General features: G+C 50.6%; 6 protein-coding genes across 6 annotated transcripts; 4 read left to right on the top strand and 2 right to left on the bottom strand.

The window, feature by feature from the left end:
* Window positions 1-576: 576 nt before the first annotated feature.
* LCP9604111_5712 (aromatic alcohol reductase) lies at window positions 577-1,508 on the top strand (the record flags this gene model as incomplete). The annotated part of the gene is made up of 2 exons (XM_039073553.1): window positions 577-606; window positions 657-1,508. The coding sequence occupies 2 exons, from the start codon at window positions 577-579 to the stop codon at window positions 1,506-1,508; spliced, it is 882 nt and encodes a 293-aa protein (XP_038928223.1).
* A 235-nt stretch (window positions 1,509-1,743) lies between these two features.
* LCP9604111_5711 (beta-glucosidase) lies at window positions 1,744-4,453 on the bottom strand (the record flags this gene model as incomplete). Its single annotated transcript, XM_039073552.1, has 3 exons — window positions 1,744-3,324; window positions 3,374-3,625; window positions 3,674-4,453. 3 exons carry the CDS (start codon window positions 4,451-4,453, stop codon window positions 1,744-1,746), a joined length of 2,613 nt encoding a protein of 870 aa, XP_038928222.1.
* A 601-nt stretch (window positions 4,454-5,054) lies between these two features.
* Window positions 5,055-5,972, bottom strand: LCP9604111_5710 (peroxiredoxin; the record flags this gene model as incomplete). The annotated part of the gene is made up of 4 exons (XM_039073551.1): window positions 5,055-5,483; window positions 5,540-5,617; window positions 5,669-5,772; window positions 5,825-5,972. 4 exons carry the CDS (start codon window positions 5,970-5,972, stop codon window positions 5,055-5,057), a joined length of 759 nt encoding a protein of 252 aa, XP_038928221.1.
* Window positions 5,973-6,979: 1,007 nt separating this feature from the next.
* LCP9604111_5709 (glycosyltransferase family 32 protein) lies at window positions 6,980-7,816 on the top strand (the record flags this gene model as incomplete). The annotated part of the gene is made up of 1 exon (XM_039073549.1): window positions 6,980-7,816. One exon carries the CDS (start codon window positions 6,980-6,982, stop codon window positions 7,814-7,816), a length of 837 nt encoding a protein of 278 aa, XP_038928220.1.
* A 2,835-nt stretch (window positions 7,817-10,651) lies between these two features.
* On the top strand, window positions 10,652-12,835 carry LCP9604111_5708 (uncharacterized protein; the record flags this gene model as incomplete). The annotated part of the gene is made up of 2 exons (XM_039073548.1): window positions 10,652-10,788; window positions 10,867-12,835. 2 exons carry the CDS (start codon window positions 10,652-10,654, stop codon window positions 12,833-12,835), a joined length of 2,106 nt encoding a protein of 701 aa, XP_038928219.1.
* A 270-nt stretch (window positions 12,836-13,105) lies between these two features.
* LCP9604111_5707 (putative DUF21 and CBS domain protein (Mam3)) lies at window positions 13,106-15,466 on the top strand (the record flags this gene model as incomplete). Its single annotated transcript, XM_039073547.1, has 2 exons — window positions 13,106-13,375; window positions 13,448-15,466. The coding sequence occupies 2 exons, from the start codon at window positions 13,106-13,108 to the stop codon at window positions 15,464-15,466; spliced, it is 2,289 nt and encodes a 762-aa protein (XP_038928218.1).
* Window positions 15,467-16,528: the final 1,062 nt, after the last annotated feature.

Here is a 16,528-nt window from a genome sequence, read left to right as displayed (position 1 = left end):
TGATTGACTGGCCCTCCCTCACCTCTTGAGAAAACAATGCGCTCCTTGTCCGACAGCAATTGTCCTGGTGAGGACGACCTAACCGCAGCGATGGATTTGACTCAACAATTTCAGCCTCAACACACGCATAAATGAGAATCATTGCTGCCACTTGAAAATTACGAGAGATGGAATCTGCTTTGACTGAGCAGCTCACTGAGTCCTGCGCCCGGACTACTCAGTGAGCCTTCCTCTGAACGCCCCCATTAAAGCCAAGACACAATCCGGGGGAGGAAAACTATAACTATCGAGCGCGGAATACTGCGAGCGAGATTTATCATCAAGTTGAACCATTTCAGGTATTCTGAGATGGATGATTAATCTCACCATGCACGATTTGAAATCAATCTGACACCCATACCTACCATTAGGTATCGTAAGATTCCGCGATCACCCAACATCTATAAATATTGCGAATATCAAACGCCATAACGCCTCCACCTGGGAGCTTCTTGACATCCAACATTTACATTCTGTTCATAGCTCTAAATATCATATTCAACCCAATAATTACTCCATTCATATCTAAACATCAACATGGCAAACATCAAGGTTGCTCTTGCCGGAGTATGTCAGCAAACGACCCTCATACCATCCCATTCTCTAACATGATCCAGGCCAGCGGAAACCTCGGTCCCGCCGTACTCAAGGAACTGCTCGCCGCAGGCTTTGACGTGACAGTCCTCACCCGACAAGGCAGCGATAAAACCTTCGATTCCCGCGCGCACGTCGCACAAGTGGACTACGAGTCCCTCGACTCCCTCAAGGCCGCTCTGTCTGGACAAGAAGCCGTAGTCAGCACTCTACATGTCGGCGCAGTTCCGATATCCACTCATCTGCGCTTGATTGATGTAGCAGTAGCAGCTGGTGTCAAGCGGTTCATCCCGTCGGAATACGGCTGCGACACCACGAACCCCCTCACGTCCAAATTGCCTGTCTACGGCGATAAGGTCGTCATCCAGGAACATCTCAAGAATGTCGCTAAGGAATCTGGCCTCAGCTACTCGTTCCTCATTACTGGTCTTTTCCTTGACTGGGGTCTTGAGAAGGGTCTTATAGTCAATTTTGCTGGCCCGGCGACGCTGTATGATGGCGGTGATCGCCGTTTTAGTGCGACGACTCTCGCTGGTATTGGCAAGGGAGTTGTTGGGATCATCAACAACCTTGACGCTACTAAGAACTCCACGGTCTATATCAATGAGGCTAGGGTCACGCAGAATGAGCTCCTGGAATTGTCTGGAAAGAGCCTTGAGACGAAGGTTGTTCAGACTGCAGATCTGGAACAGCAGGCTTTTGCGGAACTGGCTAAACCGGCCCCCAACCGGACAATCTTTGCTACGAATTTGATTCTGCGGGCTGTCTTTGGTGAAGGATACGGCGGTCTTTTCGACCCTGAGAAGGTCTCGAATGAGTTGTTTGGTCTGAAGATTTTGTCCAAGGAGGAACTCCGCGGCCTGATCCCCAAGTAATCGTTCTTTTCGATAATAGTCTCAGATGTTCCGTTGTATACGTCGAGTGCGTATATCAATCCAATTAATCAATCAATCTTATTCCTCTTCCGTACCTTATTTAGACAGGGTACCAATCACCTAAATATGTGCACCGCGTAATAATATATTCAAACTCGAGTCAAAGAAATAAACACGAAGCCAATATAGACAAAGTAAACAAAGCCAATAATTCACAGTAAAGTATCAAGCCCACTTATTGAGCCGAACACTGTCCACCGACCACACAGAGAACAGGCAGATCAGCAACACTATTCCCAACCCAGAGCTTAATGCCGCGTCCATTGACAGGAGCCTTCCAATCCTGCACCACAACATCCCAAACACTAACGTCCTTCCGGGTAATATCCAGCGTAACCGTCTCACTCTGACCAGGCGCAAGCTCCCTTGTCTTTTCAAACTGCCGGAGCTGCAAGGCCGGCGTCTCCAGTCCCAGACTAGACGGAAGCTCAACATACAGCTGGGCGACCGCCTTACCGGTTCGCTTACCCGTATTCTGGACCTCCAACTGGACCGTAAATACAGTCTCGAAGAGAGCGGGATTCCCCCCCTCGCCACCCCCGGCCCGGGGGACTGCATGCGGCTCGGTGCTGTAGCCGTCCGGGTAGGGGTATGTATTCGTGGCAGTGATCGACTGCGGGTTGGAAAGGTAGGGGTAAAGGTAGCGCCAGATGCGGGTGAAGCTGGTAGACGACCAGGCGACTTCTGACGCGTCCGGAATGCTGGTGTTGTAGGACAGGGTTGGCGGCTTTGTGGGTCGTGGAGCTGGGTAAGCTGAGTCTAGCGGGGTTTTTGTTGACAGCGAAGGCTGGGAAAAGTTGAAGGTGGTGTAAGAGAGACCGTGGCCGAATGCGTACCGAGGTGTGATATTGGCTTTAATGAAGTGGCGGTAGTCGATGTATAGCCCCTCGGTATAGGTATCTTGGATCTGGCCGAATGGTTGACTGATCAATCCCACGCTATCCGGGTAATTATCTTCGCTGCGAGGAATGGTGTATGGCATGTGGCCGCTTGGACTATAGTCGCCAAATAGGATATCGGTAAGGGAGTTGCCAGCTTCTTGTCCAGGGAGATGTGCCACGATCACTGCTTTCACGGACTTGAGTTCAATCCACTCTTCCATCAGGATGGGACCGACGGTGTGAACAATCACGACTACATTGGAAAACTTCTCTGCTGCTGCTTTGACGAGATCGTCGCCATCGTGCCAAGCTTTGAGTCCAGCTTCGGTTCGATCTCCCGGGTTCCCTTCGACTGTGATATAGTTTTCGCCTGAATCGGCACTGATGAAGACGAGAGCGATATCGTTGGCATTGGCGGTAACGTCTGAGGGGAAGTTGTCGGTGATGTGGAACTCGGCATTCTTGGTGATATTAGAGATTGCCTCTTGCGGTGTGATCAGATAGGGTAGCCTGGCTGTGCCACTGCCCCAGCCCATGGTCAGCACGCCTTTGTTGCACCCTTGGTCGGCGCATGAGTTGAGACCGTCTGGATTTCCACCTGCGTCTGTGCCGAATACCTTGAGAGAATCATTGCTACGCAGAGGAAGGATGTCCATATCGTTCTTCAGCAAGGTAATTGCTTCCCGTGCGACGGCTCTCACGGTGATGTTGTGATTTCCTCTCACATCGACAAACTGGTTAACGACACCAGATGGAGAAAATAAAGCACCGGGGTAAAGCAAGCCCTCCTTATCCTGGGTGTTGGTCGAGAAGTTTGGCAAGGGATAGTCCTTATCCTGTCCGTGTTTGTACCAAGTAGCAACGATACGTTGAACCTAGACCCGTATATTAGACATGAAAGATTTCACATAGAGGACCGCGTACCATATCGTTGAGACGGTCGACAGGAACACTGCCATTCAAAACTGAACGCGACAGCTCAGGACCCCAGTATGAATCTCCGAACAAAGGAACTGCTCCATCGCCAGGCATGGACATATCCAAACCAGCTATGGCCGACGCAACGCCAGAGTAATGACCCAGCCAGTCCGTCATCACAAATCCTTGGAAGCCAAGCTCATCCTTGAGAATCCCATTGACCAACTTGCTGTTCTGAGAGCACGAAGAGCTATTGACCTATCAGATGTCAGCAACACACACAAAATAAGGACTGAAGCGACTCACATCGGAATAAGCTGTCATCAAGGACCCAACACCCGCACGAACACCCTCGGCAAAAGGCCAGAGGTACAGTTCATGCAATGTGCGATCATCAATATTAGACGAATAGCCCTGGGTAATAACACTTCCCATGCGATGCATTTCCTGCTCATTACCAATGTAATGCTTGATAGCCGCGATAGCACCGGTACTCTGCATACCCTTTATAGTCTGGGCACCTCCAAAAGCCTGCAGAACAGGATCAGCACCGAAGCCTTCCCAGTTCCGTCCACCGCGTGGCTTGCGTCCCAGTGCTCCCACGGATGGTCCGAGGAGCACATTGACTCCCTTACCGCGAGCCTCCTCGCCGAGCCCAACACCTCTCTCATACATGAGCTCTTTGTTAAAGGTCGCGCCAACCGTGATACCAGGCGGGAAGGCAGTATTGTGGTCCGAGTTGCGGACTCCCAGAGGGCTGTCTTGGAGGCACAAGTTGGGCACACCCAGGCGAGGCACGCTGCCTGTCTGCCCTACGCAGGGCCCCATGAAGAAGCCAGTGCCTGTAGTCAGATTGACTTTCTCGGCCAGCGTCATATTACTGACGAGAATATGCGCCTTGGAGTAGGCTTCACTCCAGTCGGAGATCCAGCCTCCTGGAGGTGTGGGATAGTATGCAGGTGATTCATAGCCTTCTGCTGCTCTCTCGTGTAGGTGGGTAGTAGATTCGAATTCTTCTGGTACTGGGGAAGCTAGGAGAAGCGGGGTCAAAAGAGAGACTAGAGTTAGATGCACCCAAGGAGCCATGGCGATGGATTCGCTATGAACAAAAAGAATGTAAGAAAAGATCGTATATTGGCCAGTCAAGAGAACGAGTGCATTTTTTTCCAGGTTCGAATCCGGGGATTCCAAACAGACAGGATCGCCAGGGGCTATAAGAGAACTACAGACGGAGGAACTACGTGGGAAGGAGCAACGCCCGCGTGCATGTCTCGGGGAAATGTATGTTCACGCGTGGACGCGTGGATGATCTTTGCTGGATTCGAGGAGGATCGTCATGGGAACCCGTTGATATTGCACTTGGCAGTGCGCTGAATACTGAGAACTTGTCACGATTTTTCAAGGATCGACTCGTGACTAGTCTACTAGTGAATTCACTCCCATGGGCGAGGGCTGCCTGACAAGAAATCCGAATGCTGATAGGCTGCATAGTGTCAGGGGTTCAGCAATTAAATATGCAAACCAGCACCCCCTTTTCTTCAACAATTCACTGTCCAAGTTCATTCAGTCAATAGTTCATCGAGATATTCCAATGTTACTGTAGATAGAACACGCGGCACTGGCCCGCTTGATCGCCATTGAAATGATAATTGCTCAATTTCATTCGTTGTTATACATATCCACGTCTTTAGATCTTGGTGTAGCGCAAGTAAGGCTTGACCTCGCGAACTTCACCAAACTTCTTCTTGGCATCCGCGGTACTCACAGAAGGAGGCACGATGACATCATCACCAACGTTCCAGTCGATCGGGGTAGTTACACCCTTCTTATCACCGGTCTGCAGGGAGTCGATGACTCGCAAGACCTCAGCGGAGTTTCGGCCGGTGGAGGCGGGGTACATCATGGTCAGGCGGATCTTCTTGCTCGGGTCGATAATGAACACGGAGCGAATAGTAAACGCAACTTCTTTTTGCCCGATGCTATCCTCGTCGATCATGTCGTACAAGAAGGCAACTTTGCGCTCGGCATCGGCGATGATTGGGAACTTGACTTGAGTCGAGCCGACTTCGTTAATGTCCTTGACCCACTGGTCGTGGGAACCGAGCTCGTTGGCACTCTGGAGAGAGTGGGCGCATCAGCCAAGGCTCTGTGGAAGTTATAAATGGCACTCACCAATCCAATCATCTTGACACCACGTGCGTCGAACTCATGCTGAAGCCGGGCGAAGGCGCCTAATTCGGTGGTACACACCTAATTTCGTGTTAGTTCAGTGTCTTCGTGGAGCATGTTGGTGAGAAATACGGGCGTGAAGTCTGCAGGGTGTGAAAAGAGGATGGTCCACTTATCACCGATGAACTCATGGAAGTCAATCTCGCCCTGAGTAGTCAATGCCTTGAAGTTTGGGGCTGTCTTGTGTTAGCATGGTATATTGGCAATGCAATCCTGTTGAAACTGTACCAATTGAGCCCAAGCGCAGATGCGGCTGTTCCACCTTAGCCGAGTAGAGGCGGCTGAAAGCGGGCGCACGAGGCACCTGCGCAGACCACGAAGCCCGTGGAGCAGCGCCGAGGGCACGGAACATCTGAGAGCCAATTCTTGAAGCCATGATTGTTAAGAGTGAAAGGTGCAATCTTCCAAAATCCAGAGTTGACGTTGACTACTCGGGGACTTCAGAAACCCCTGGGCCCCGGGAACCCGGTCGACGTCATCAAACCTGACTAAGCGGCCACTTCCGCGGTGCTGCAACGACGTATCACTTCCAAGGTTGGTTTGTCTTCACGCCAGATATATATCTCATCTTTCTAGTACTGAATCTGAATATTCCTTGTATTCCTTCAAATATCTCGTATATTGTACCGTCTAAAGTACGGAAATTGCACAATCAAGATTTATACAAATCCTACAAGATCCATTTATAGAACGCCCTATCCATATATCCGAGACATGAAGTACTATATATACTATCAAACATTCCGATGTACGGCGTGGGAAATTTGACGCCATCCACGGGTTAAACTGGAGTCAATGATTGGACCAATTAGAGCCCCAAATCCGAGACCCTTAATCGACACTCGGTCGATGTCCACAATGAAGTCAGCCAATGCCGCCCGTTTAATAGCTTGAATGATTCCTACGAGATGAAAATAATGTATATTTGACTAAAAAAGGAGAGTCGCTATACAAAGTATCATATGGAACCCTTGCTATCCCTTACGTATGTATATACACTGATTTACCTGATATATAATGCATAAGGAAGCTTCACAAGTCGAGACCAAGCTTTTGTGGGCCCTCGAAGGATCTTTCTAACAAAGAGACGGCGTTTCCCTGAAAGTTGGCAGATCCCTTTTTTGAAAGTCTTATCTTTGTTCTTTTCTCCCGAAAGGTTTCGCCACCATCGATATGGGACGGCTTCACTACCTACTCGGTTTGCTGCTATTGTTCATTTGTTCATTTTTCTGGATCGCATCGAATCTGGGAAAACAACCATTAAGCATTGCTCTTACTCATGCACCTCGTGAATCTTGCGTCTGTAGCGAAGACAATGTTACTGTCGCCTCAGATGTCGGTATCATACCGTCAAATCCACCGGAACCTCCTATTAATAAAGATATGAGGCCAATATCAGAACCACAAATACCAAGCTACCTGCCAATCGCGAATCCCCATGGTCACTACGCACAGTCCTCAATCCCATTAAAGCTCTGGCAAAAGGCCGGTTCAACGAAAATCCACGACGACCGCCAGAGAGATATCAACAGTTGGCTAGATGTGAACCCACGTCTACGACATGAGATTCTCACAGACGACAGTGCAGACGAGTACGTTCGTGAGCATTTTGCCAACTACCCAGAGGTCCTTGATCTCTATCTCTCACTTCCGGTCCCAATCCTAAAAGCCGATCTCCTTCGTCAATTGATCTTGTACGCCGACGGAGGAATTTGGAGCGATCTTGACGTGACATGTCACATACCAATTTATACTTGGATCCCGGAACAATTTCAAAACAAAACAAACGTCGTCGTCGGTTTGGAATTCGACGGGTTCCAGTTCGCGAGTTGGACGATCATGACAAAACCTAAGACAAGCCATATCGTGGCGGTCATGAAATATATCATCGATAGACTGAAGGCATCTGCTGCGCAGTACAATGTGACCACTGCACAACTTAACATGACGATGATCAGCGATGTGGTGGAAGTTACGGGTCCCCAGGCCATGACTATTGCTCTATTGCAGAATCTGGAGAAGGAAATGGGCGTTCCTTTCGGCCGGGCAAATATAACCAACATCAAAGAACCCACCCTATTTCAGGACGTACTCGTGTTGCCTAATGCGGCCTTTTCCTCTAGACAGGCTGGCTTCCCGGCGGACAGAGGGCCTTATCTCGTTGAACACCATTACGCTGGCTCTTGGAAGAATGTCAATGGTGGCGAGACGAAATCTTGACATATTGGGAATTTTGTATTGGCGTTGCACCGCACGAAATATATGTGGCAGGACGGACATAGAATCATGATAAACATAATCTAATTTTGCATTCAGCGCTTGATCAAATTTCGAGGAAATGACTGTTGATAGAAGAATAAGTTTATGTAGTTTGCTTCTATCGTGCCGTGTAATTTTATGCTGAATCTGCTGTCTGCTGCTTGATAAATCGACCGGCCACCATATAAACCGCCGAGGGAAGAACACAGCCCGGTAAACAAGATCGAGCATCAATTGGTTTCTATTTTACTCACTCTTCCCTCACTTGATCCTTACTATTTTCTCAGTTATTCCTCACTATCCTCTCACCTTCCTTTCGGGTTGAATATAACAGCCAAGCGCTAGCCGACCTTCCCACGGATATCCCGCCTTTCCACCAGTCTACAACCCACCCCAATCAATCTATACGTCATCTACAGTGCCGACCCCTATGATAGCACTGATCGTGAATCTACTGCCTAGGGCGTATCAAAACCGATATGGGCGTTGCTGGCGGGGGAGCACCAAAATCTCTCGAAGTCGTGACCATCTCATTTACCCCTGACTGATTGGACGTGATCGTCATCCTAAAATCACTCCCTCCAAGCTCAAGTACATGGTGCACGTCCCGTTCTGTCTTGGTACGATGAAACAATCTTCCTCACATTCTCCGTGGCAGCCAGACTCACCTGGTATACCAAAGCATAGCCGTCACTTGATTCTCAAACGGAGCGACACAGAGTCCTTCCTAGCACAGATGCCTACACGGTGATTACGGGCCCGTAATAATGGTGAGTATAATTGGTACCAAGTCACTGCGGTCGCAAGGGAGTTTGACGAAAGTCAGCGCTGATCCGTGCTCGTTGGTCCTTGGCCAAGAAATATGGGGTTCGGAAGGGAAATCGTGGTCGACTGGACAAGCAAGCCACTGTCATTGCGCAGGTGGCGACTGACAATAGGGCGTGAGAGTCGAAGCTGGTCAAGCTCGAGACAGAGACCGAGACTATGTGGCCCACACAGCTGACTAGCTTCAGTCTCTTCACGACGCTGCCACCGCGCTCAGCAACGAAAACGCGGACCTCCGCCAGCAGATCCAGGTGACCCAACCGTGTGAGGGTGTGGTTCGGAGACGAACAAGGCATTCAGGGCCGTTTTCAACAGTCAGTAAGACAGACTATTGGAGCGGTCCTGGAGGCCCAGTCTATCGGCGTAAGTCTTGGTGATTTCAAAGCTTCTGGTCTTGCTTACGATAAAGTCCCGGGCTGCGTCTGCATCACAACTAACCCGATTATTCTCCCTAGACTCAAAGCTATAGGATAGTTGAAAGTTCAATCCAGAGGAGCAAGCACCCACTCCAAGCCATCCAGAAATACCCATAGAACAGGGAGACACAACTGAAGCGGTAATGCAATTGGTTGAGGATCCCTTGACCATTCAATATGTCTTTGGTACAGACATAGCGTCAAGTGATTCGGACAATGAAGGAGTACCAAGTTCCTTTCTTGATGACCAGGAGGTAGGTCTCTATTATCGAGTTTAAAATGAGCATGTCTAACGAAAGAATATATCGGAGATAGATCAGACGTTATGGGATATCGTTGAAAACCTTCTAGAGAGCCTACCCTAGAATCACTGAGAATCCTACACGAGGAAGCACTCCTTACGAGAGAGGCACAACTCCGGGTGACTTGCCATGCAACTCACCGAGACGCCATGATACACACTGAAGCACGCTAGTCGTGGCATACGTTCTAAGCCATATCTATAAGTTTGGTGTTGCTTGTTCTATAATTGAGATGCTAACTGGATGGCCCACATAGTATTCGCTCAATCAACTTACCAGCCTCTACATTGGAAACGTTATGCGTGAATGTCACCGAGAACCCACAAGGTCTCAGTGGAGGAGCTAGTCAGGGGAGTGCCATTTTCAGAGCCCTCTCTCGTTGTCGAGGTTTCTTGAACAGCCTTTGAAGAGAACACAAGAGCCATTGGACTTTCTACCTCGATACTTTTCTATCAACTGCTTATTTCAGTATCAACTTTGCTACCCTATCTATCAACTGCCTATCAGACAAAATACCCAAGGCCGTAGATGGTTCTATCAAAGAGAGAGTTTTCTCGCTCAACAAGGATTTACTTCGTAGCTCCGGATCCTATGCTGCCACACGCTACGGCTACAGTTTGCTCAGTTCAGGCACCTGCTGCTCCTTTAAGGGAGACCGAGCAAAAACACTTACGGCATTCAAATAGAGCTGTTTGTTCGAAATATTCATAGTTCAGGTGGATATCTACATGTAACTAAGGACCGGGCTTGGGAGAGACGGTTGATGAGCAGGTCTTGAGAAGAATCAACTTAAATGAAGTAAACACTTGCTAGTCAAGATATCCCTGGTTCGGTTGCTAGGAACGACCGTATCCCAAGGTTGGCAAGCTTTGTGCTTTCTAGTGTCAAGACAATGGAATGGTTCCATTGGTTCATGTATGTGATCTACACGGGCCGCAAAGCTTAACCTATTGAGCTTAAAGGCCCACAATAGAAAATAGGCCACAATAGACAATAGGCCACAATGGGTTGGTATTGTGTTGGGAGCCTATTGATGGCTATTGATGGCTATTGTGGCAATTCATTGTTTGGAGGGGGTTGCCTGGGCAGGGTCCGTTTGAATGGGCAGTCGTTCAATTGAGGAAGGAACGCGTAGGAAGAACACCGCGTAGGCCTGCCTATAAAACCCAACCCTCGTTTTTGTTTTCTCTTTCTCCTCTCTCTCTCTTCCCCCTCACACATTTATCGCAAGAACCCCATTATTACCAACAACAATGGCTGTTTCTCGCGTCGTGTTTTTCGTGCTTCTTGCGGCCATGGCCGCATACTGGCACACTGATCTTTTCCAACTTGTTGGAACCATCGTCGTCTTTCTCGTTGCCTTGGTGGCAGCGGGATGCTGCATGAGCAGGTAAGTTTGGAAGCCTTCATCCTTCATCTGTCCCCTCCGTATGGCCAGCCTCTGGGTCATGTCTCATGGCATCAAAAGAGTTGCCATCACTGCCTTGCCCAAGACTCATCCCACGCCCATCCCAACTCCATCACTGCCTTACCGAAGCCCATCACTGCCTTGCCCAAGTCACATCCCAAGCCCATCCCAAGCCCATCCCAAGTCACATCCCAAGTCACATCCCAAGTCACATCCCAAGTCACATCCCAAGTCACATCCCAAACACTCACTCAAACACTCGCCCAAAAGACCATTAAGACTAACGTTGAGTAGCTCCCGTGGGTGGTTGTTCCGACTGCTGCAAGCTGCAGCAGTGTCGGTCGTTGAACCAACACCGACCAACGACACCCCCGCCACCAAGGCCATCTCGGCCACCGAGGCCGAGATGAAGAGAATTTCGACACTGAGAGCGCAGGTGGGGATTTTGGAGCAGCAGCTCCGTGGCACGGAGGCACGAGTGCGTGACTCCGAGAAAGCCCGGGAGATGGAGAAAAACCGCCATGACAAGGAGGTCCGGAACAAGGACGCTCAACTGGCAACCATCTCTCGGGGGATCAAGGAGTCCCGGTACGTGAAGGACCAGGTCATCGTCGAGTGCCGCCAGTGGCGGCGCAAGTTCGAGGACCTGGAAGACCTACAGCGACTGGCCCAGCTAAATCCCGTTCGCGGGATGCAGGGACGTACTCGTTGGGCCCCTGCCAACAAAAACGGAGTGCGAAAGGGGAATCGTGCTCGACCGGACAAGGAGTTCACTGCCGTTGCGCAGGTGGCAATTGTCAATGCGGCGTGGGAGTCGAAGATGGTCAGCTTCGAGAACGAGGCCCGTGCTTATGTGGCCCGCACGGCTGACCAGATTCGGTCTCTCAACGACGCTGCCACCGCGCTCAGCAACGAGAACGCGTTCCTCCGCCAGCAGATCCAGGCGACTTCCGGCATCTCCCACGAGCTGGCCCAGCAGCAAATGGGGGAGGCTGTGAGAAGCGCCTTGGTGAACGCCGAGCAGCAACATGAGGAGCGTGTCAAGTTGCTGAAGCAGACCCATCTTGGGGAGCTGACGGCAGTCAAGGTCGACTACGAGGGGAAATTGACTAAGGCGACCGCGGAATCGAAGGCGGAGGCGGAGACCGCACTTTCCCAGCAGCGTGAGGTAGGCGAGGGAGCGGCACAGCACGCACTCGCCACCAAAGAAGCGCAGCTGGGGGAGCTGCGTGCCACACTCTCCCAGCAGCTCGAGGCGAGCGAGGCAGCGGCTCAGGAGACAAGTTCCCTGAAGCAGGCACTCGCCGCCAAAGACGCACAGCTGGGGGAGCTGCGGGCTGCACTGTCCCAACAGCATGAGGCGGGCGAGGGAGCGGCACAGCACGCACTCGCCGCCAAGGAAGCGCAGTTGGGGGAGATGTGGACCGCGCTGTCCCAGCAGCGTGAGGTGAGCGAAGGAGCTGTTCAGGAGACAAATTCCCTGAAGCATGCACTCGCCACCCAGGAAGCGCAGCTGGGGGAGTTGTTGGCCGCCAATGCCATGATTTCCGCTGAGCTACAGGCTAGTAAGGAAGAGCAGGAGAAACTGGATGGTGACATGGAGGTCGAAACCTCCAGGGTCGTCCAGTACGTGCAAGAGAGGGACGGCGCTATTAGAGCCGGCAAGAAATTGCAGGAGCAATTCCATGCCCTGCAGGAGCAGTACGAGGAACTACGGTCCTCGTACAGCGACCTTGCGGTGGAGAAGGCGGGCCTTGAGGTAGAAATTGGGGACCTAAAGGAAGCAGTGTCCGACCTCGCCGACCAAGGCGAGGCGATGTACCAGGAGGTCGAAGGCCTCGAGGGCAACAACCGAGCCCTGGCAAATCAAAACTCCGAGCTCTTTTGCCAGTCTTTGGCATCAGACATGGAGCTCCAGCAGACTCGGGACAAAGTGGGCAACCTTGAGCGCCAGGTGACGGATTACCAGACGGCGGAGGCGGCGGACATCACGTCGGCGGTTAGCGGCATGGGGTTCAACGCTGAATAAGCGCCCATCCGCCCGTCTTAGCCTCCCCCGGTCTCCGTCATCCTGCTGCAGCTCGGTTGCTCACTTTGTTGTTGTCCTCACATTGCTTCCTATAGGTTCTCAACCCGCCCCCACCTCCCTCTCTATCTTTCTTGCTGTTGTCTTTGTCTTCCCCCCCCCTATTCCTAGCTGTTCCATCCCTCATCTGATCACCCCCTCTCACCCCCCTCTCCGGCGCGACCGACCCCCCGCGACCGACCCTATATATATACATCGCAGCATGTCTCGCTAATGACTCTCGGTCTCATGAATTCACCATACCGCTCGTTTGCCGCTCGGCCAGTGATGCTGAGTCTGGCCAAGCTTGTGCTCGTTGCGATATGGCAAATTCCTTTCACCACGGCGGCGCCTGTCTTCTCGCGGCTTGTTCTGTCATCTCCCGACACAGAACAGGGGAAGGAACCGAGCGATCCAAGTTTATGGCTTTATTTGGGATTTTCGGCTGCTCTTGTGTTGAGCGGTGGAGCATTCGCGGGTCTTACGATTGCCCTGATGGGACAGGTTAGCTCTTTCCAATGCGGCTAAAAAAAAATCCCCGATGAGCCAGGCTAACGTCTTGATTGTTTCGTACAGGATGAAGTTTACCTCCAAGTCATCCAGACATCTGGCGAAGGGCACGAGAGGAAAAATGCTACTAGTGTTCTCAATCTCTTGAACCACGGAAAACATTGGGTTCTTGTGACACTACTCCTCAGCAATGTGATCACAAATGAAACTTTACCCATTGTCCTTGACCGCACGCTTGGTGGTGGTTGGCCGGCAGTGTTAGGAAGCACTGCTTTGATTGTCATCTTCGGCGAGATTGTTCCACAGTCTATCTGCGTTCGTTATGGTCTTCCCATCGGTGCCTGGATGGCGCCTTGCGTCCTGGTCTTGATGTACATCATGTCTCCAGTCGCCTGGCCAATCGCAAAGCTGCTAGACAGGCTGCTTGGAGAGGACCATGGTACCATCTACAAAAAGGCCGGATTGAAAACACTCGTCACACTCCACAAAACATTGGGCGAAGCCGGAGAGCAACTAAACTCCGATGAAGTGACCATTATCAGTGCGGTCCTCGACCTCAAAGAGAAGTCAGTCGGCAGCATCATGACACCGATGGATGATGTCTTCACCATGTCTGCAGACACTGTGTTGGACGAACGCACAATGGACCTCATTCTTTCTCAGGGATATTCTCGCATTCCAATCCACGCTCCTGAGAATCCGATGAACTTTGTCGGTATGCTCCTTGTCAAGATGCTCATTACCTACGACCCGGAAGATTGCAAACGGGTCCGTGAGTTTGCTCTGGCTACACTTCCTGAAACACGCCCTGAAACCAGTTGTCTCGATATTGTGAATTTCTTCCAAGAGGGCAAGTCACATATGGTTCTTGTATCTGAATATCCTAGCGAGGATCGTGGCGCTCTTGGAGTTGTCACCCTGGAAGATGTCATTGAAGAACTGATTGGAGAAGAAATCATTGACGAATCTGACGTCTTTATTGATGTCCACAAAGCCATCCGACGAATGACGCCTGCACCCAAGTCTCGTGTCGCCAAAGGCAAGATCGTCGAGGAACCTCCTTTGAACCCCTCTATCATTCCCGATGGCGACTTGATCGACGTGAATTCCACACAACCCTCATCTTTCCCTAGGCCTTCCGATTTGATTCGCCGCCGCAGTTCCGTGGAAGCACCCCTCCCTCGCTTTCAACTTCGAAAGACTACTGCCGACATGAATTCTGACTCGGCAAATGAGTGGGTTACACAAGTCGGCGCCACAGATGAGATTCGAGAACACCTAAAACATCTTGGTCCTTCCAATCTGGCCAGTAGGCCGCGCCAAACCCGTTACCATTCCGTCAAGATCAAGCGCAACGGCACCTCTCCGTCCCGTTCTGCACAAACCGACTTTGAGTCCGGACAAAGCACCTCCGACTCCCAAAAGCTTCTTCCTTCTTCTACCGCATACCAAGGTGGCATAGGTGCGGGCTTGCTCAACTCCGCTGGAACAGACGCGAAAGACGGTGCGCATGCTCTCAAACTGGGCTACGGCACCATGCTTTCGCACGACAGTGTAAGCAAAAGCACCGGTGCTCATCAATACAAGGACCTTCCCCAAGTCTCCATTCCCGAGGCCGTTCGTGAGGAACATGAAGACCTACCGCGTTCTGGGCCGGCGCGGGAGGCTAGTAGTGATGCTCTACGTGACGATTCCGAAAACCAACCGCGTTCTGGGCCGGCGCGGGAGGCTAGTAGTGATGAAGGCAGTGTTGAATCGTCTGGTACACCAGGCTTCGTTTACCACCACCGCGGACCGGCGCGCAGTGGAAGCATCACAGAACAGATCGTGGATGTCAATGGTATCCGGAAAGTTGTTCTGCATGCAAATTGCACCAGTTCTTCCGAGGGGGAATCCCATGCACCAGGCCATGATCACAACCACGACCAGCATCATACCGATGGTGCGGTCCTTGAGACCGATGTTACAAAATCCGAAACCCCCGACGCCGGCCACGCAAAACCCAAAAAGAAGCGTCGCCGAAAGAAGCATGGCAAGGCTTCAAAGTCTGATGGCGGTCCCTCAGAGAACCAGCCGTTGCTTTGATGAGCCGTTAGTTAGTTTAATGAGACCTGTCAATCCATGTATTTTCACTTCTTTTTGTACCACAATTATGCCTGTAGTCATGAGATGTGGAAGCGCCTCCGGGAAAGTCTAAGTATATTTGCATTGCTTTGGAACGGTATATGCCAACTAAGAAGCCCAAAGCCTCTTAACTCGCGTAGGAACTTGATATACCACATGAACACTGGGAGTAGATTTCAGTCACCTTGGACAGCAATTGTTGATTTAAATGCAACATTCGTGGAGAGAACCCAGAACAGGCCAGCACGCATTTACATGTAGACTCTAAGGAACGAAAATCACCACCTTTGAGAAAGTTGTCTTACCCATAGGTAAACTATCATGTTACCACCCACTGCCTCTTTCTAGATAGTGAGTGGGTGTGACATATAGAGCTGGATTGCCCAAACATTCAGGGACTAAGACTCGGGATTCAATAGGAGCCTATGAGTGTCTTACTAGCAATCCTTTTCAAACAACCCTTAATGTAATTATAAAAGCCATCTGGGGGGAATTTAACATTGGAACCAGACACAAGTAGGCAACCTATACAGGCTACAAATAGTTATAGTGCACGGATAGATGTACAAAGAGAGTAAATGAAGTTGTATTGGCCGGCGGCCTGAACCTGCTCTAGGATGTAACACCGAAAGTCGACAGTATGAGCCTCGGAATGAAAGCCATCTAGGACTCACTCAAAAGGGCGTCGTTTAATATTCTGAAGTCCTTGGAGATATCCCTCGATCGAGTCGGACTTCTCCTTCTCAACCCAACCCTTAGTATAAACTCCCCTAAAATCAATCAGGTATGCATCCTCATTGACGTCAATGAGTATATTGGCCGCCTTTATATCTCCCCAAATGATATTATGTAAATGAAAGTGTTGAAGTGTGTGTAAAACCTGATTAAACCATTTTTGTCAAAGCTCGGAATATTTGGGATTATGTCTATCAATGCAGTTGAGTGTAGCTCTACCACAATTGATATATGAGAAGAGCAATCCTATGATATACCCATTATCATCCTAGACCAGCCCTCCTAGTT

Source organism: Penicillium roqueforti (assembly GCF_015533775.1).
Source record: "Penicillium roqueforti strain LCP96 04111 chromosome Unknown scaffold_14, whole genome shotgun sequence".
In the NCBI taxonomy this organism is placed as follows: domain Eukaryota; kingdom Fungi; phylum Ascomycota; class Eurotiomycetes; order Eurotiales; family Aspergillaceae; genus Penicillium; species Penicillium roqueforti.
This window is presented reverse-complemented; position numbering and strand designations above follow the sequence as displayed.